Raw genomic sequence first — 21,532 nt, 5'->3', positions numbered from 1 at the left:
GGTACACTTCCTGTACAATACCTATGCTAGATTCAGGCATGCACCTTAGCGCTAGGCGCTAAGGTGTGTGCGTGGCGCACGGCAGGCTGAAATCAGCACTTGTGCTAAGGTAAGGGGAGGAGAGAGCCATATCTCTGAAGATATTGCGCTCTCCTGCTCCCTCCCTGTCCTGCAACGCAGCCCAGCCTCTTTCGGGGCTGCGCTGTGTGACTTCTTTGAAAATCTAGCCCAAGTGTTCCTTTTTATTTACGCACTCTGTGAGAGTGCATGTGTTTTCCAGCTCTCTCCCTCCAGTGCTTTTCCCATTGCACTCTATGCTTCTCGCTTTTCCATTTGCTTCTCCAAGCCAAACTCCCTTGCCGTATGCTATGTGCTTCTGTATCCCTAAAATGCTTCTGCCGCTATGTTGCTCTCTCCCTTATGGGATGCTTTTCCTCTCCTTCATCCACCTAGCTTCATTTGTATTTTTTTGCTCCTCCCACCCACTCTGGTATTGACCCCTCCCATCACCCCTGCCCTTTTTTCTATTTATTACTTTTGGAGAACCAGACAGCAAATTACAGCAGGCCCAACCCATAAAAACACTATTCCCATACTACATTTTTTTTGTTGTTGCAATTTATTGATCCTTCTCGGATCTGTAAATAAAAAATGGCACAGGCATCATTTTGAGGGAGCCTGCATGCGCGATGATGTATGCATGTGCCTATGGAATGACGTGGCCATCAGCAGCCACCACACCATTGTGCCTTTTTTCTATTTTTTTGTAGCGCACAATGAAAAGTCATTGTCAAAGTCAATAGGTTTCAAATGCAAGACCTGTTGGTTTTGACAGTGCTTGTTTTCATGGTGTATTTTTGGAATACCTAGAACATAAGCTGCACACGGTACCACAATCCTGCCCTTTAAAAAAAAAAAAACAGTGAGACGCTGGAATACATTGGCATTACTGAGAAGGCAGCTGCAAAGCATTCCAGGATGGACTCTATTTAAAGAAGCCAGGCGCTCAAAGGAGGCCGACAAGGAGGGGCTAGACTCAGTCCTTTACAATAGACTCAACAAGCAGAGGCATGGCAGAGCCAGGTAGGAACGGGCAGCATTTCTTATTTATATGTAAATGCAGTATTAGCCTTTATTAGTATTTTCTGCTCTGGCAACAATATACTGAGGGGCAGGTTTACAAGGCCCTTGCGCCACTTTTGCGTCACTTTCAACATGGGAAAAGTGACGCAAAAGTGGCACGTACAATAATAGGTCCCTACAAAAACGTCAAAAGTTCTTGCTTGTATCCCTGCACTGTTTTATTCTATCTTGAACGTGAAAATATCAGATGGAAACAAATACTCACATTTTGCATACAGCATTTTATAAAGTCCCATTTTCTTGTATTCTGAAAAGTTGTTTTTATAAATCACTTAATTTCGATTTGGTTTTGCATAGGGTGAGGCCAACCTACACTATGCACGCTGAAGCACGTTTGTTATTAGTTTTCCAAATTCAGAGAATGTGCGAACTGAACTTTTCCGTAAACTTTTTCAGATCGATGTTCAGTGCACTTTGGTTTCCCACTGCGATGATATGAGTACATTTTTGCTTGATAAACATTAGCTCTTTACACACATGCTGACTTTGTGACACAGGAAAGTGTGAAAGTATTTCTTTTTTGCCATTTCACAAGGCAACGGATGCTCATTTCAGAAATGTTAATCAAGAGATAGAAGTCATTTATAGACATGGATAATAATACAGTTCGGCACTTATTGTACATTTTTTTATGTGTTGGTATATGTAGTTCCATGATTTTGTTTTGCCAAGACATAAGAAAGAGAAAAGAGAAAGATGTTTAAAAAAAGAACTTGTGAGAGGGAAAGCTAAAGATACAAATCTATCTATCTATCTATCTATCTATCTATCTATCTATCTATCTATCTATCTATCTATCTATCTATCTATCTATCTATCTATCTATCTATCTATCTATCTATCTATCTATCCAGCTATCTACCTATCCAGCTATCTATTTATCTATCTATTTACCCCCTACACAACTAAAGTTGAAAGGAAGCTAAGAAGGTTGACCAATATGTTAAAAGCTGTTTTTCCATAAAAACTATAAGTAATCTTTTGGTGTGAGTAATCTTTTTAAGTGATACAGTAGACATTGTTAAATGGTGGTTGTATGTGCAGGACGGTTGGTTTATTGCCATATTGTTAAATGGTGGCGGTGCAGGCACATGAGGCTAGTTGTGTTTATGTACAATGGTGTGTGTTTGGATTTGTGATGGTAGTTTTTCTGGCATATAATTGTATCAGTGTGTTATGTGATGGTTTTTATAACTTCACTAAGCTTGTGATTGTGTGAATACTTTCTTGGAGTAACAGACTAGAATATATTAAATGATAGTTTTATGGTTTTATGATGCTTATGTGTTGCACATGATGGTGGATATGTGAGTTTGTTATGGTTGTTGTGAACGCTTGCTCTGGTGAGAATGTGGATTCATGAAGGAATGGCTGTTGACATATGACGGTGTCAAGATGTTGGGTATGCTAACATTTTATAGTAGGTGTGTCATTGTACCATGGTGGCTGTATGTGCATTGATGTATCTCCAATGACCAACAAATATACAACTGTTCTCGTTGAGCCTCTTACATTTAAACATTAATGTTGTATAAAACAATCTTTCTGTGTCAGCAGCACCTGAATCTGGAATATTTGCTTTCACCAGATCTCTGTACTATTCCCTTAGCTCACAACTTTCACAAATAACTGCAAATCCACCTTTTCCTCAGACATTTTAACTGTACCTGAGGGATGTTTGGCAACTTAGATGTCTCTCAACTAAGGTTTGCCAACCCCTCAGGCCCACATACAGTGTTGTGGTTGGCTAACATCTTTGCACAATCCTATTGGTTCCAAATACTGTTGTTTATATGGACACATTTTGATGGATGTGTGCAGGTATATAATGTGGGGTGGTGGGTGTGTTTTAATTTGGTGGTGGGTGGATACACCTTTGAAGGTAAGTCTATTTGCATATTATGGTGGGTGTGGTCATGTATGATGTTGAATGTTTGATAAAAAACGGTGGTGTAGGCATTGGCTCTGTAGTGTGTAACTTTCACTTTGAATTGTGTGTGATATTGCAAAGAATACATATGGGATCAGGGTTAATGTTAACATTGTATTGTTGGTTTTGGACATAGAGCCAAGGTAGCACCTTCATTTAGAAATTACATTTTAGTTTGTAAAGTGAAGTACATATTAATACATTAGTCAACTTCTAGAATTTCTTACTTACCTAAGAGTGTTATGAATGTCCACAGTTGCTGCACTGCATCACGTCTGAAGGGAAAAAGCTGAACCATATCTATACAGATATGGTACTGTTTCTCTTTCCGCTACGTTGGCACACTTTAGGCAGCCTGACGACACTTGCATACCCTTGTATGAAAATGCAAGTGTTTGACTGATGTCTAGCATATGCTTTGCACTAGAGGACTAGTCTTCCAGTACAAAACACTGTGCTTAGGTTTAGTTTAAAAATCTCCAAACTTGTATGTGTGCTGCACAGCACAAATTCAAAGTTGAAACAGTTTGGAGAAAAGAAATGTTTACTCCAACGTTACACCTGCCTTGAGGCAGTGTGAATGTTGGGTGAAAATCCTTGTCTACCTTTCTTTATAATTTTTAATTTTCATAAAAAAAACATGGGTGTTTTTGTGGGAACTCTCTTGCCCCAATGTGGGATGCCCCCTTGAAGCAAAGTTCTAGCAAGTAAATCCTAATGCAAGCCCTTGTGCTGATTTGCTTCACTTGTTTGTGATCCTTCTTCTGTACATCCAATACTTGAATATGCTATGTGATCTTTATGTGGATGTAATCATAGGTTAATGTTTGGGAAAAAGACAACCGTTGTAGTAGTGGTTTGCAAATAACCATGCTGAACTACATGTCAATAAATTAAAGAGTTTATATACTTGTCTGTGTATTTATTTCAATGAGTTGACCCATTTGCAGGTTATGTTATAAAAACAAAAATCCTATCATACTAATTTCCCTTGTTTCATACTTATGTGGATTTTGGATGACACATGCATCCTCTTTGTTCATTTTCTTATTCATTCAAAATAGTTTTTGGTTCAAACGGGAATGTTTCTTATTACTTGCAAATAATATTCATTTACTTCTATTTATTATATGTATATATTTGTTGTAAATGATTTAAAATGTTCACTTCCTCTACACATGTGCCTAGAGGGGAGCAATGCGTTTCTTACATGTGTTTAAAGAATCCGATTTTTTCAATCTATCATTTTTTAATGGTAACTGGTATTATCTCTTACATCACTTTCCTAATGAGAGTTTCCTTTTTGCAGTACAGCTTTATCTTTATCCCTTAGCACAATTTAGTTAAAAAAAATATTTTTTCAAAATATCTTTGTGTCTTATTATTCATGTTTGTTTTCATTTTCACAAGCAGTTTATTGAACCATTGTTTGCCAGCAATGAAATGCGTGCAACAATATTGGGTGCAAAGTGAAACCAAATATTTCACAGTGAGGTGTAGTGCGTGTCATGGGATGTGTGTACATTGGAAAGGAATGGCCATCGGCAAGATGGCGGGCGCGTGAGGGGCAAGATGGCGACCGCGTGAGGTAGCACGAAGGACTGCTCCCTGACCTGCTAGTTTAATGCCTTGGCTGACCTGCCTGTAACTGACAGCAACCGGCTACCTGAACCAGGAAGAGGGAAAACGGTCTGCCCTACCTTGTGAACGCACTCGCGGCTTTCCCATGGCTCTCCAACAGCTCCCGCGGCTCTCCAGTGGCTCCTGCGGCTCGCCCGAGGCTCACCCCGCGGCTCTCCTGGGCGTGCTGCATCCTCAGAGTGGCGGCTGGAGCGGAGCGGATTTTAGCCGGATTGGATTTTTAGCTTTCCTTCTCTGTTTGGTGGCGGCTGTCTCCCTCCCCTGACGGTTTTGCGGCTCCGCAGTGGTTGAGGCTTCAAGAGAATTTTGCGGCTGTGCAGGGTGGATGGTTGCATTGTGGATTGCCAGGACACCATTGGCGGAACTCCGCTTATGTACTTTATGGAGCGAAGTCGGGTGGAGGCAGTGTGTTACAGCTTTCCACTCGAGTTTCTTCAGACAGCAACAAATGGCCCCCCTCGTGGGGTTAAGGATGGGGGTTAAGGATGTGGCTAAGGAAGGGGCCAAGGATTTGCATCCCAGCAGCAAGGATGGCAGCATAACGGATGCTGGAAAACCTGGCACGGATCACACTCCAGATCCAGGAACCAAGAGGAAAACTCTGACGGTCCCTGGCATGTTTTCAGGAAAACCGGTAAATCAAAAGCCCCTACCACAGCCCAAGGGTATCGCCGAACGTACGCCTTTTCTATTGAGGAGTAAGAAAATAATTACAAATGCCACTGTTTTTATGCAAGGGGGGGTGGGGGGTGCAGAAGCCACAAGTGTGACAGAGACCCCTGGCTCTGGATCTGACTCTATTCAAATACCGAGTATTTCGTCAAACCCTGCCAGCGCTATTTCTTTATGTGAAGGTGTCCAAGCTATGTCGCCAGTGCCCCCTGCCATGGCATCAATGGGGCTAACTGATGTACTAGGGTCAGAGAACAATAGTCCTGCTTTATCTATTCTCTCGACTCAAGCCTTAAGTCAGACAGGGGAGAATGCTGGCCTTGACTCAAGATGCCTAGAACCAGAGCTGAACTCTCTCTCAGAGGCGCAGGATGGAGGGGGCACAATACCCGGTACCCCGGATGGAGATAATATTTTCTCCATGGCAGAGGAATCAGAATCTGCCACGGAAAGTGATCTGGACATAGAGTCATCTGAGGGGAAGGGTCAGCAGATGCCTGTGATACTGACAGTGCACCCAATACCGCAGAAACACTCAGACAGGCTGGCACCTATGCTAGACGGGGGGTGGGCGCCAAAAAACCACCCATGCCCAATCTGATTCGGATCAACATCTACAGTTGGACTATTCTAACATTAATCTCGGCCATGAAGGGGAAGAAGAAGGGCATGGATTTCAAGAGAACACACAGGGATCTGGAACTAAGAATGGGCAGGGACCTTTAATGGCTCTTATATATGCAACTCTTAAAGCGATGCAATTGGAGGCCCGCCAAGAACATGAAACGGCCCAAATGGCGACAAAAAAAATTCAGGGGGCAATCAGAAAGACTACAAAAGCCTGTACTGAAGTCATGGCTCGTACAACGGCGCTGGAGGAACGGGTGGGGGGCCTTGAAGCTGGCTTTGAGAGCTCCGAATAGTAGACATCTGCTAACAATGCCAGAATGATGGACGTTTTGTGGAAGCTTGAGGAGTCGGAGAATAGACAGCGGCGAAACGATCTGCGCCTGTTGGGTATTGAAGAGAATGCCGAGGGGGGGACATACGCAGCTTTGTAATCAAGCTTTTCAAGTCTGCTTTCCCGGAGTTATCATCCTAGAACTGGGAAGTTGAGATCCAGCGTGTTCATCGGTTCTCCCTAACGCTCAAGAAAAATTCTGGGCAAGATCAGAGGCCATGAGTCATTCTTATTTTTTTGGGGAACTTTCTTTTGCGACAGGCAGTCTTTGAAAAGGCTAGACCAGACACCAAGAAAGGGCAGACTTTCTTTGTGAGGCCAAACTTCTGCCATACCACGGTGGAGAGACGGTGGCGTCTGAGGCAGATGATTCCATCATTCCAGAAACTTGGTTGTGAAATTTATTTGATGAACCCTGTGTGGTATCTCCCTCCTCTGTCTACCCCCGGCGGCTACGCGTGTGATGGTTGCTGCTCGCGGTGACATCACTTAGAATGTCACCGCGACCAGCCTTCCAAGGCGAGCGCCGGGGACACTCGGAGGCGGCAGCTGCGAGGAAGGCTGTGGCTGAGGTCACAGGAGTTCGTACTTCTAATAAACCTTGAAGTTCATTCACCACCCTGTGTTACGTGCTTCTTTGGTGAATGTCACACTGGCGACGAGGGTCAAGAGCCTGTGACCTCAACACGCTGAGAAGTATGCGGTCGGAAGAAGAAAAGTCAGCGAAGCAGTAACTGACTTGAGGAACACAGCCGTGGGAAGGAAAGGAAACAACAGCTGCTGACGTTGAAACTGGAAAAGAAACGAGTCGAATTGAAACCCAGACGCGAAGTGCCGGCGTTGTGAGAAAAGACTCAAGGGAAGGACGTGCAGACGGCTTGAAGGAGGACAGTGTGACCGTAGATGCCAGGGGAAGAACGCGTGACGAGAATACTTGAGGTGAGGTGTGCAAAGCATTCCGCCGCGTTCGTGTGGCGAGCCCTGACTTCAGCGGCTCACTAGGTGAGGAATCTCCCTGTTCTGTCAGAGCCTGTCAGCGGACGATCGTAGCGCCGCCAGTGCTGAACTGTAAGCGTAAGCCTGGCGTGTTGCTCCCAGCCCCGCCAGAAATTTACACCGTGCGCCCCTTTCTCTAATGACTGAGCAGTATCGTGTAGACGACGCAGAGGTGTGAGGACTGTCCCGCACTTTGAAAGATCCTCTCTCCTCAGGGCAGCGCGAGGTGCGAAAATTAGCGGAGCGGAGGGATTATCTTCCCTACTTAACAAGGCGCTTGGCTGTTGAAAGAAGTTGACCTACCGGCGCTATGAAGAAGGAAAGAGCGCTTAGGTTGTTTTAAGATCGTGACGGAGACACCTATTGGAGCGCGTAGAGAGAGTATAAAATAGAGCATAGGAGTACAGTGTGAGAGTGCTCTTATACAGATTATCGCCACATCCCTGTATGACTGGAGGTTGATCGGCCAGCGCAGCGTGGGAAGCTGAGAAAGCCTAGGGAAGACAACGTGGTGTGTTTTACTCCACAGGAGCACTACTTTGGGAACTACCTGGATTGTACACAGGTTCTGTGTTGAAGTGTTCGTCCTTGTGCACCTTTGATTCTGGGTTTTGGTTTTTGATTTGCCATCTCTGGTAGCCTATGCCAGGTCACATTGGTTTGAGGGCGTAGCGTGGTGATGGACGCCTCAGTAATGTAGCAGTCGTCTGCCTCCTCTGTGATCTACCAGCACTGGAAGCTTCAAGGGTAACCTGCACGAGGAAGTTTGTGCTCTACCTGTGTTTCCCTCCGGGTTTTCCCCTGCACTTGTGAGAGTTTTTACTAACTGTGCCCTGTGGAGCAGTTGAAGGAGAAAATACTTTGGGGGAACTGTATCGCCCTTAAGAGAGATGTCCTGGATGTGTTGAGAGACCGCACCACGAAAACTTAAGTGATAATTTTTTTTTTTTGGGTTTTCTTTTAAGAAAAAAAAAACCTTGTAATTGAACATTGAATTTGTTAAGGGTGGGTTTCATTTACACAGTTTTGAGTAAAGTTTCTCTCTGTCTATTGTGCAGCAAACATGCAAAGTGTGACCCCCCCACCTTTTTTCTTAACAAGCCCAGGTGATCCCACCATCCTGTGGAAAAAATGGAAAAAAGTATTCCTTAACTACGCTACTGTATGTGGGCCCAACCTAGGACTAGAAAGGAAGGTTGCATTGTTGGCATATTACTTGGGCGCAGAGGGAGAAGAAGTTCTAGATCACCTCCCAGAATTAGGGGCACAGGAAGCTAGGGGTCTCAATGAATTTGAGATTAGTCTAAAGAAGTTAGATTTACACTACCTCCCCAAGACCAGCACGATTATGGAGAGGTACCATTTTGGTAAGAGGGCACAAAAAGATGGTGAATCTATAGAAGATTTTGTGTCTGGGTTAAGGAAGTTAGCTGCCACGTGTAAGTTTGGGGGAGCGAGTGAAGAGAGAATCAGGGACCAGTTCGTTTTGACCTGCAGGATGGAGCGAGTGCGAGAGGAGCTTTGGCTTAAAGATGACCCGCCACTGAGAGAAGTTCTCATTATAGCCAAGCAGGTAGAGCATATGTTGCAGTGTGTCCAGGAGATTAAGCAAGACGCAGGGGAGAAGAAGAACGATGACAAGGCCAATGTAAGTGAGGTGGTGGCCGAATGTGAGACTGTCGGTAGTAAGGGGTCAAAAGACAGTGGGCAAAGAGCAGAAGGAAAGTAGACCGGGTGGGTCATACAAAGGTACCTGCTATAGGTGCGGTAAACAGGGTCACCTAGCCAACGACAAAGAGTGTCCCGCCCTCAGGTTCACGTGCAATAAGTGTGGCAAGAAGGGCCATTTCAAGCAATTTTGCAAGAGTGGGCAGGGGGCCAGTAGACAGAATAGAGACAGAACAAATGTGGTGAGCGACGAGTGTGTCGTGCAAGTAACAGAGTTGAAGGCGCCAGGCCCCAGTAACCCCTTATGCAAAGAAGTTACAGCACAGATTGAAGAAGAACAAGTTGATAGTCCTAAAGACACTATAAAAGTTGGGAATGTTGACCTAGATGCATTGTTTGACTCGTGTTCTAGAATAACTATCATTAATGCCAAGGAGTTCTCACGTGTGTCCAAGGGCAAGATAGTTTTGAGGAAGTTGGACCTTAGACCAGGAGGGTATGCAGGGCGCCCCATCTCCATGAAAGGATACTTCCTGAGCAAAATTCAGTACAGAAACAGGTCTACAGTGTCCAAAGTATATGTGTCCACAGTAGGGGACAACATTTTGGGGTGGCGTGCTCAAAAGGGGTTAGGAGTGTACCTCAATCCCAACAGCAATCCCCAGATTTTGATACAGGAGATACAGGAGGGTGAGGCTAACATCACAAGAGAATTCGAGGAGGTGTTTAAGGAAGAGCTTGGGTGTTTGAGGAATTACAGTCACAAAATCAAATTGAAGGAGGATGCCAAGCCTGTTGTGGCAAAAGTCAGAAGACTCCCCATAGCCATTCAGGAAGAAGTCAGATTGGAACTGGAGAGACTGTGCAAGGCTGGAGTTATCGAACCTGTGGAAGCGACCGAATGGTTGGCGCCCATCGTGGCAGCGAAGAAAAAGGATGGGTCAGTCCGGCTCTGCATTGATTTGAGGGCACTCAACAAAGAGGTCGTCGTTGACCGGTACCCCTTGCCGAACATCACCCAAATGATGAGCATGCTGGAGGGTGCAAAGGTGTTTTCCACCCTCGATCTCACCTCGGCCTATTTCCAGATAAAACTTCACGAAGAATCTCAGGAACTTACTGCTTTTGTGACACCCATGGGTGCCTACAAGTTCAAAAGGATGCCTTTCGGTCTAGTCTCGGCGGCTGCCGTTTTCCAAAGAATCATGGGCAACATCCTGAAGGGCATCCCTGGCGTCATGTGTTACCAGGATGACGTGTTGGTCTTCGCTAAGAACCAAGCAGATCACGATGAGAGACTGAGATGTGTGCTGAGGAGGTTTTTGTCCCAGGGCCTTACTGTGAAGAAGAACAAATGTGTTTTTGGCTGTGCCGAGTTGGATTTCCTGGGTCACAAGATTACTGCAGAAGGCATACGTCCCAAGACCGAGCTGCAGAACACCATTGTGAACCTTTCACCCCCCAAAAGCAAGGACGAGATCAAATCATTCATGGGGATGTTGGAGTTTTATGGAAAATTCATTAGGAACTTAGCAGGCAGGACTTACGCCATCAGGCTGTTGCTGAAGAAAGAATGTGAATTCAAATGGAGCCAAGAATGCCAGAGGGAATTCGAAGATGTAAAGAGAGCTCTTGCGGAAGCCCCAAGTTTGAAGTCGTACATGCCCGGCCGGACAACAATCCTCACCACTGATGCTAGCGCAAAAGGGTTGGGAGCGGTTCTTACCCAGGAAGGTGTAGAAGGGGAAGAAACCGTGGCCTTTGCCTCAAGGTCACTCCAAAATTCTGAGAACAACTACTCAGTTATTGAAAAAGAGGCATTGGCGGTATCCTGGGCAGTGGGAAAATTTAGAGACTTCCTGTGGGGTACGCAGTTCACCCTCCGAACCGACCACAAACCGCTAGTAGAAGTGTTCAGCAAGAAGGGTTTGGATGCCATCTCCAGTAGGATAAGACGTTGGGTGGTCAGTCTCCAAGAGTACACATTCAAAGTCGAGTATGTCCCAGGAACACAGAACCTTGCAGCCGACTGCCTGTCCAGACTGGTCAATGATGTGGAAGCAAGCGAGAAGCAAGACAAAACCGATGAAGACGAGGAAGGATTCATGGTCGAGAATGTCTGCACCATCCAGAGGGCGTTGGGTGAAGAAACGTGGAGAAAGGCACAGGAAGAGGACAAAATCATAGAAGAGGTATGCAGAAGAGTGAAAGAGGGGTGGAAGCACGGGGACAAACGTGATGAAGACCTGCGGCCTTTCCAGGCTGTCAAGGACGAGTTGACCATTGTTGACGGATGCCTGTTCAGGGGAACAAGACTCATACCACCAGCTACTGTGAGAGACAACCTGATCGAGATAGCTCACGAGGGGCACTTAGGAATCACCAAGACCAAGCAAAGGCTCAGAGAGAGCTATTGGTGGCCGAACATGGACCTGATCACAGAAAGAAGGATCAGGGAGTGCATCCCGTGCTGCAATAGCGACAAGGTCCTGAAACAACAGACACCACCCATGGTGTGTAGGCCACCCCCGTCCGGACCATGGGACGAGTTGGCTTTAGACATCTTGGGCCCGATGTCTGGGGAACTGCGGACACCCTATATTTTGGTGCTCGTGGATCTGTATTCTCGGTGGCCAGAGATTAAAATCGTCAGCGAAGTCACGACCAAGACCGTCATCGGGTTCTTGCAAGAAGTATTTATTCGTGAGGGGCTTCCCAGCAACATCCTCACTGACAACGGAGTGCAACTATGCTCAAAAGAGATGGAGGACTTCCTGGAAGAAAGAGGCATCAAGCACAAGCGATGCGCATTATACCACCCAGAAACCAATGGCATGGTCGAACGCTTTAACAAAACCATCAAAGAGAGCATCCAGCTGGCCAAAGCAAGTGGTATAAGTTGGAAAGAAGAGGTATGGAGGCGTTTGGAAGCGTACAGGTTCACGCCTCATCAGACAACAGGCGTCACTCCTTTCGAATTGCTCCGCGCTAGGACACCAAACACAAAACTTGCCCCGGGGTGGATGGAATGGCACAAGGGGTGGTCTGACCGTACTAAAGAAAAGGAAGGTGAGAGGAGACATGAACAAGCCATGAGGGTGAGGAAAGAAGGTTACGACCAACGCAAGGCCGCACAGGAGGTCGGTTTTAAGGTTGGAGACAACATCAAAATCAGAGCTCCCACAGGGAAGGCGAGTTGGTCAGAGTACAGCAGTCCCACAAAAATCACAAAACTATTCAAGAATGCGGTCAAGACACAAGAAGGAAAGATATGGAATCTAGGGAGAGTTGTAAAATACCACCCTCCTGTTGTAGTCCAAGATGGTGAAAGGGGGGGGAAGAGTGGTAGAAGACTAGATAGCAGCCCCGCCAGCAAGAGGCCGTCTGGTATCCCCCTCCCGGGTCGCAGGCCCAACAGGAGAGTGATCAGGCCTCCTAGACACTTTGACCAATATGTAATGATGTAACTATTGCCATTCTGCCTAAAGTATGTTTCTCTCCAATTTGATTCCTCTTGTTTATTGTTCTATCCTATGTTTTCTATTTCTGCAGGGAAGGGGGATGTGTGGTATCTCCCTCCTCTGTCTACCCCCGGCGGCTACGCGTGTGATGGTTGCTGCTCGCGGTGACATCACTTAGAATGTCACCGCGACCAGCGTTCCAAGGCGAGCGCCGGGGACACTCGGAGGCGGCAGCTGCGAGGAAGGCTGTGGCTGAGGTCACAGGAGTTCGTACTTCTAATAAACCTTGAAGTTCATTCACCACCCTGTGTTACGTGCTCCTTTGGTGAATGTCACACCCTGCTCGCTTGAAAGTGATCTTTCAGGGACGGACAAGGGTGTTTACGTCTGAGATCCAAGGTGGGGATTATCTGAAAGAGCTATCGGGTGAATAGGACTGGGTGTTTGAGGAATGGCTGTTCTTTTTCTGGTATCTTTGTCATATTTTAAAATTGTCGCACTCACCTTGAATAATTAATTGCACAGAGTTCGAGTTCCCCCAGTCCACCGCCAAAAGTTTGGATTGTGTGGAGGGACGTGAACCTAGCCGCCGGAGGAAGTGATTACCTACTTCCTGCCTAGCAGTCAATAAACGGCCAGCAGCTGGCACCCCTTACCTTTATAACACTGCTCAGCCAGTCGCGCTGTTGACGCGCTGAATGAAAGAACAGATACTGTGACTCCCGATCCTCAGAGAGCTTGGGTAAAGGCTCTGAAACTTTTTCAACAATTGTTCGTTCTTTTTCTGTTATCATTGTCTTATTTTAAAATCGCCGGACTCACCTTAAATAATTAATTACACAGAGTTCGAGTTCCCCGGTCCACCGCCAAAAGTTTGGATTGTGTGGAGGGACGTGAACCTAGCCACCGGAGGAAGTGATTAACTACTTCCTGCCTAGCAGCCAATCAGCAGCCAGCAGCTGACACCCCTTCGTCCTTTATTTCAATACACTTCCAGTCGTGCAGCGGACGCGCGCAGCGGGCACGCTGATGGGAAGCACGTCTGCGCCCATCCGCGACTGGACGAGGCCGGGGGCCAGACCTCATGCCCAATTGTTTTCAGAACCGCAGAAATACTCTAGAGAAGCCCTTCTATCCCTCCAGTCCACGCAGTGCACTCAGGCCACGCCCGTTAGCTGTTATCAAGGCCTTTGCAAATGCCCAGGTTTTAACCTCTCTCTTCTATCCCTCCCTTCCACCCTCAAGATAGATACCTCAGATTCATCTCTAATGTCTCATACCGACAAGAGTATAATCCCGATCCCTGAACTCTCCTTTTTCATTCTTGACTGCCGCTCACTTCCTAGGCACAAAAGAGACATTTTTGATCTGCTCGCAACCTCTCAACCAGCCGCACTTTTCCTCACAGAGACCTGGCTAAATGATAGCTCTGGTCCTGATATTGCGACAGCACTTCCCGACAACTACACATACCTTGGAAGAAACAGGATGGGTAAAGGGGGAGGAGGGATAGAAATGATTTTCAAAAAATCCAACAAATGTAAATGGGATGACTTAGATATCCAGAACTGTGAAGCCGGACTCTTTAAACTCTTGCTGTCACCCAATTTTACCCTCTCTGGAACTCTTATCTACCACCCCCCTAGGACCTGATAGCTCATGGGCTTCCTCACTCCCTGAGCACATTGCTCCTCTTCTGCACACCACCAATTTTCTGATTTTTGGGGACCTCAATATCCATCTAAACGAGCCATCCTGTCCCACCAGTGCTAATCTTATCGCAGATCTAGCTGCTTTGAATGTCACCCTTCACAATGTTGGCCCCACACACAAACCAGGAAACTTATTAGACCCCATCTTCTCAAATCTTGATTCTATCTCATGTAAACCCCACATTCCCATCCCATGGTCAGCTCACTTTCTGGTAGAATTCCAAATAAAAATCCAACCATCCTCTAAAACCCAGGTTTTCCCAACTGGACCCAGGGTGGCTAGAAACTGGAAAAATCTGGACATAAACAAATTCAACCGGTGTTTAGGAAATTCCAGGCCAGTAACTACCATCACCAATATAGAGGATGAAGCGGTCATCTATAGATGGCTCAGCTCCGCCACCTATGCATGTCTCCCCCCGAGTAAGAAGAATTACAACCACCACTACCCACCGGCCCCTTGGTTCACTGAAGCACTCAAAATGGAAAAAACCAAATGTAAAGACCTGGAGAGACGGTGGCGCATCTTCTATGATCCCAGCATTAAGCTATTATATTAAGCACCCCTAAATTAATATCAATCACTTTGTAATACTGCTAGGGCTGAGCATGTCAATGTAACGATTCTGAATGCATAAAACCACCCCAAAGCACTTTTTAAAACTAAAAAAGGATCTCTCTGGTGCCACCTGTCAGCCCAAAGCCCCATCTTTGGACTCTACACAATGTAACGTTTTGGCGGAATTCTTTGTCAGCAAAATCGACAATATTTATTCTGATTATGACAATCTTACCCATAAACCGACACTTCCTGAACTTGCAAGCTCTCCTAAATCGGTCCCACAGGAACCCACCTCCATTAACAGTGACTCGCTTTTAGTGACATGGATCCCACTCAATATTGCCACACTTCGTAACATTATCAGTAGCATTAAATCCGGGTCCCCTATGGATCCTATCCACCCCCATGTATTCCAAGTATTAGACACCCCCACCCTCAATCTAATTTTGGAACTACTCAATATGTCCTTAAATGAAACAAAGCTTCCTGCAGCATGGAAACATGCCATGATCATGCCACTGTTAAAAAAAGCTAATTCTGACCCAGAAATACCAGCTAATTTCCGCCCTATCTCCCTTCTCTCAGTCTTCTCTAAAATCCTGGAGAAACATATTAACAACCAACTCACTAAATTCTCAGAGTCAAGAAACCTCCTTCATAAATCCCAGTCTGGGTTCAGGGCAGGTTTCTCCACAGAATCAACGCTACTGGGTGTCATGGAAATTATACGTACTCAGGTCGACAAAGGGGAAACCGTCGCACTTATTCTGTTAGACCTAACTACCACGTTTGACAAGGTTTCCCATTCCATTCTTCTCAATTCGCTTCACTCATGCGGTATTACTGGCTCCGCACTTGAGTGGTTATCTAGTTTCTTAGCCAATAGAACTTTTCAAGTCTTTTCACCCACCTCCACCTCCAAAATACATAAGTCACAATATGGAGTCCCTCACGGCTCCATACTAAGCCCCTTGCTTTTTAACTTGTATGTCAGACCCCTAGCAGCAATAGCCGAGCAAGCCGGGCTAACTATATACTCCTATGCTGATGACACCCAACTCATCTATTCACTTTCATCGAACCCCAACTCCAAGGTATCCTCACTCCGATCTGGACTCACTGATGTCGCTAACTCAATGCCTGACAATAAACTTAAACTGAATGGTGAAAAGACCGAACTCCTTCTCTTTGGCAACAACACTGCTCTGTGGGGTCCCCCTCACTGGCCTCCTCAGATGGGCCCACCACCATCTCCCTCTAAAACTGTCCGCAACCTTGGCATCATTATCGATGACCAACTGACCATGAAACAACAAGTGGTCAAAGTTGCCTCCACTTGTTTCATCATCCTTAAATGGCTTAGGAAGATCCTATGGATGCTCCCTCCATCCACACAAAAAACCGTAGTCCAAGCCCTGATAACATCCAGACTGGACTACGGGAACGTTCTATACCTCGGTGCTAGCAGGGAAGTAATGAGTAAACTTCAGGTGGTACAAAATACGGCAATGAGGTTACTCTGTAAACTTCCAAATAAATCCTCCACCTCAGCCTCACTGCGTAACTTACACTGGCTCCGGATCGACAGCCGTACCAAGTTTAAAGCCCTATGCTACATGCACAGAATCAACTTTGGCACGGCTCCCCAATATCTAAAAACCTTAGTACACCAGTATCACCAATCCCCCCACCTCCGCTCCTCCAATCAACCCAAATTCCAAGTACCCAGGATAAAGCGAGCTAGAATGGACGGACGCTACTTCTCGTATCTTGCCCCTTCCCTGTGGAACTCTCGCCCCTACCACTTACGTATAGAACACAACTATCTTAAATTCTGCAATTACTTAAAAACCTAGCTGTTTAATCAGTAGCCCTTCTACCATCACTGTTGAATCTCTTCATCCTTCGGTGTCCATAGCGCCGGGAATCCTTTGGGTAGCTGCACGCTCTATAAATTTAATAATAATAATAATAAAGGGGAGCAAGGGGAGCACTGGATGGGTTATAGGGATTTGTAAGATAGGGAAAGAGGGCCATGGGGCCAATGTGTTCTTGTTTCCCCCCACCTCTACTTCTACGGAGTACTTTTTTCTCTGACGTATGGTGACTATTTTATCTTGTTTGAAGCTATTTATTTGTTTTTTGTCTATCCATCTTCCTCACTTTGACCTCTTGTACTCCACTGTGATTCTTGATGTATTCTATTGGATGGAGACTTCAAGTGTTAATGGAGTGGGGATCTGGGGGCTGTATTTTTCTTGATATAGGCCCAGCCAAGGCATTTGCCTTATTTTTTTGTTATTATTCTCTTTTTTTTGGGTCAGGGAGCAGCAGGGGTGCACAACGTGGGAGGCATCACAAGGGTCTGGTGTCTTTTTTTGCCGATGTGATGGGGGGACCGGGGTGGGGGTGGGCGGATCCTTAGTAAGGGGGGTATGACAATGGGCATGTGGAAAGTAGCTATCAGAACTTATGTGCTTTGTATAGGTCTTCGCTGTGTTTATTGTTGCTACAATATATATATAAGCAATGGGGGGTGTCTGGATAGCCACAATCAATATATGTGGTTTGAATGACCCAGTCAAGCGGGGCAGGATTAAAGAGGACATTCGAATTCTCCGGGCCGATATTATCTGTCTCCAGGAGACTCATATCCAAGCTAGTAAAAGTCAAATTTTGAAATTAGATGGGTTTCAATTGGTGAGATGTTCAAAACAGGAGGCCAAGACTAGGGGGGTTGCTATATTTGACCGCAGGGGTTTTACTAACTTCCCACGCTGGATCTCAGACAAATATGGTAGATGAGCCATAACTCAATCTGTTATAGATAATAATGTTTTCACCCTTTACTCTGTTTATGGCCCGGTGTTGGATGCTACTGAGGTATATGACTGGCTGAACCCAGAATTGGCGGGCTGGCCGCTCCCACTGATTATTTGTGGCGATTTTAATATAAATTTGGGCTGGGCTGTACAGAATTTATCCGAAGCCGGTTACCATGGGCGGAAACTGAAGGTCTTTAGGTCTTTATGCCAAATGAGAGAGCTCCATGGGCTATTAGATGTGTGGGCTGCACTAAGAAGCGGGGAAGATGGGTTTACATATTACTCTGTCCGCATCAATCACATTCCAGGCTAGACCATTTTTTCATTTCTCATAATTTGGTGGCGGATTGCAACATTCAGAAATATTCCAATGTTATGTCCGATCATAATCTGTTGGTTCTGGAACTCTCATTCAAGTGTTTAAAGAACAGGCCCAGATGGACTTTTAATCGGACTCTTCTGAGTGATAACCAATATGTGGAACATATAGGCATCTGGATCACTAGGTTTTTTGCGGAAAATCGTGGGAGCATTAGTCCGCAATTTGTTTGGGACGCGCTAAAAGCCAGGGTTAGAGGGGAGACGACACAGTTCGGATGGCAGGCTCAAAAACAAGAGAAGAATAAGATTAATAATGTATATGCGGAATTGAGCAGAGCCAGAAGTAAACCTGGGCCAGGTGATTCTGGATAAAGGGGATATTGAGGCAGCACAAACGCAGATTGCAACTTCTGGAGCTGCTATAACCAAGATCTCAGCTAGTAAGGCAGCTGCCAGGTATCTTGCCTGACGCATGCAAATTTACGAAAGCAATGAGATAACAGGACATACCCTTGCTCTACGTGTTAGCGAAAAGGATGCTCAAGCCCAGATCATGGGAATCAATGATCCAGATATTGGTTTTGTAAAAGATTCTGATGCTATTCTTGCTTTTGAAAAATTCTACCAGAGATTATACTCAGAGGAAAGGATTGATACTTTAACTCTGCAGGATGAGATTGTGGGATTCCTTGATCGAGTTCCACTTGAACATTTGTCCTCCATAGATTTGGATATCCTGGAAGCACCAATCACCTTAGCTGAGGTTGGTAAGGCTCTAGAATCAATTCCATCCGGTAAAGCTGTTGGGCTTGATTTTTTGCCAGGAGAATTCTTTAAAAAATTCGCCATGCAGCTCGCCCCAGTCTTGTTGGAACTATTTAGTTTGATTCAGGCGGGGGAATCTCCACCTGATTGACGGAGATTTGTTAAAATTGTTTTTTTTTTAAAGAAAGGCAAGCCAGCTACTGACCTAGGAGCTTACCGGCCAATTGCTTTGATAATAACGGCGTCAAAATGTATTCTAACATTTTTGCGAATAGACTGGCCTCTGTCATTAAAAAAAGTAGTATCATATAATCAACATGGTTTTGTTTCGGGTCGAGAACCTATAGACCACATCCGTAGAGTCATAACTTTATTTGATTACACCAAGGTGACAGGAGACCCTATGGCGTTAATTCTACTTGACGCTGAAAAAGCTTTCGATAGGTTCTCCTGGCCCTTTTTATGGGCAGTTATGAAACACTATGGAATTGGGGAAGGTTATATTCGGTCTATAAAAGGCATGTATTTAGATGCTGTAGCCAAGATAGCACTAAAAGGAGTCTATTCTGGAGAGATCAGCATAGAGTGGGGTACCAGGCAAGGCTGCCCCTGCTCTTCTTTGCTATTTGCAATCTATATTGACCCCCTAATCAGATTAATACAAGAGAGCCGGGCAATTCAACCCGTATGTGCTCCAGGAGGGGAGGTAAAACTGTTAGGATATGCTGACGACCTAGCAATAGTTACTCCAGCTCCACAGGAGACTCTAGCTGAGCTTGGGGCCATTACATTCTGATATCGGAAATCTCTGGCTACCATATGAATGAAAGCAAAACTCAAATAGTGATTAATGAGAAGGTAGATATGGCCGATCCACGGATTGTACCTAGAGCAAGATATCTCGGGGTCGAGATTAGTTCCGACCCAGCCACAATTGTGGATCTAAATCTCGTGCCACTCTTAAGAAAAATGAAAACTGATACTAAGAGAATGAGTGATCTACACTTGACACTTATGGGGCGAAGTAACGTCATTAAAATTATTTTTTTTCCCAAAATTCTTTATTATTTTAGGGCTATCCCTCTGGAATTTAGTAAAGCTTGATTAAGGAAATTTGATGAAGTCATTTCTTGGTTTTTATGGGCAGGGCAGCGCCCAAGACGGGCTTTATGATATATGACTTTGCCGAGAGATGGGGGGGCTGGTCCATTCCTAATTTTCAGATCTATTATTGGGCCACCACTTTGAAGTACTCTGCCGAACAGATAAATGGTGCTAATTCAGATGACTTTGGATGCTCAATTTTTTCAACTTCTTTGTGGGGTATAGGCCAGGGGTTTGTTATTGCGACAGATTGATTTTGCTTATTTTAAGAGGATCAAGTTCAAGTTGCTGATCAGCCTATATAACGTCTGGACTGCAGACAGGAAAAAAGACTGGAATCCCCTGGGTGCAGAGGTATTCCCCTTTTGGCAGTAATACCACTCTTTGTTTGGATATTTTAATGATGGCTACTTTCGCAGGTGGAGGGAGAAAGGGATCTATTGTATTGGGGATCTTTTGTCCGGGGACTGTATACTTTCTTTCGATGTACTCAAGGAACGGTTTGGGATTGGGACCATGGATTTCTTTAAATTTCTACAAGTTAGGGTTTTGTTAGAAATGTTCAGAAATACAATACCACAAACAGCTGCTATTTATAAAGTCATTACGGAAAGAATGGGGGATGACTTAGCTAAACATTTTGAACGATGGCAAGCACGGGTACAGGCTGGCCAGGGGGACTGTGAAGACTCTCTTTACTATAGTCAAACGTCATGTATATCTGCCAATTTGCAAGTACAGTGCTTCAAAACTTGGTGTAATTTGTATGTTACCCCGGCCCGAATACATAGGGGGGGGGTACCACTGGTATTAGCTGTCCGCGTTGTGGAGAGGTGGCTGCGGATAGCACCCATATGTTCGCGACCTGCTCAAAACTCTCTCAATTACTATCTAAAATTGAACTTAGGCTGAGGGTAATTTTGGGTCTTTCTCTGATACTTACCCCATTGACTGTCATTTCGGTATTACCAACCAATAAATGGATGAAAACTATAAGAAACTTGCATTTGTTGCCATGGCTGTATATCGCCTATGTATAGCCACAGTATGGCTAGATGTAACCACTACGAGTGATTATGTTTGGCTTAAAAAATTATTGTCTATATAGAATTGGGAAATGGCAGTGGTGAAGAGGAGAGTAAGGCGGGCTAGAGAGAAAGGGGAGAAGCTCTGGTTGCCTATGTCTAATTGGCTCAAGCGTTAGGCATAGACATATTTATATTTTCTTCTTTTCCATGTGCCCATCTATTGTATTATGTTATTATCTTATTCCTATTCGGTTTTTCTTTTCTTCTTTGTTTTCTTCTTATAAATGCATTTATGGGGTGGCCAAATACACTGATAATACTTCAGTCTAACCAACATTTTGAAAATTGGAACAATTTGAGGGGAGGGTGGTGATTTACTATTCTAACTCCAGTTTAACAAAACATGAGAAATGAGCATAGATAGTGGAAGGATCTGAATTTCTATTCTATTTCAAGTACATCAAATGTTGAAGAAAGTGCATGAATTGTGTGTTGGGGGATTCGGATTTGCTATTTTAATTCATGTATAACAAACATTGGGAGTCAATGCATACATTAGAGTCAGCTTCACTACGTGTCAGTCTAACAAACATTGGGGAAAGTGCATACATTGGGACAGTAGTTACATTTACAATTTTGACTCCAGTCTAACGAATACTGTACTAAGTCTATACATTTGGAGTAGGGTCCAATGTAATATTCTTAATCCAGTATAACAAAGCCTGGGTAAAATAATAAATGGG

The 21,532-nt window shown here is 45.0% G+C and overlaps 1 protein-coding gene across 1 annotated transcript in view; it reads left to right on the top strand.

Annotated features, from left to right (window-relative positions):
• Nucleotides 1-962: 962 nt before the first annotated feature.
• Nucleotides 963-21,532, top strand: part of STRIT1 (small transmembrane regulator of ion transport 1) — a 93,426-nt gene continuing 72,856 nt past the window's right edge. The window contains exon 1 of the mRNA XM_086944900.1: nucleotides 963-1,083. Coding sequence (XP_086801026.1) covers nucleotides 1,071-1,083 — 13 coding nt within the window. The 5' untranslated portion in view covers nucleotides 963-1,070. The remainder of the gene's footprint in view (nucleotides 1,084-21,532) is intronic.

The sequence above is a fragment of the Lissotriton vulgaris genome, chromosome 11 (genome assembly GCF_964263255.1).
Source record: "Lissotriton vulgaris chromosome 11, aLisVul1.2, whole genome shotgun sequence".
Taxonomy (NCBI): domain Eukaryota; kingdom Metazoa; phylum Chordata; class Amphibia; order Caudata; family Salamandridae; genus Lissotriton; species Lissotriton vulgaris.
This window is presented reverse-complemented; position numbering and strand designations above follow the sequence as displayed.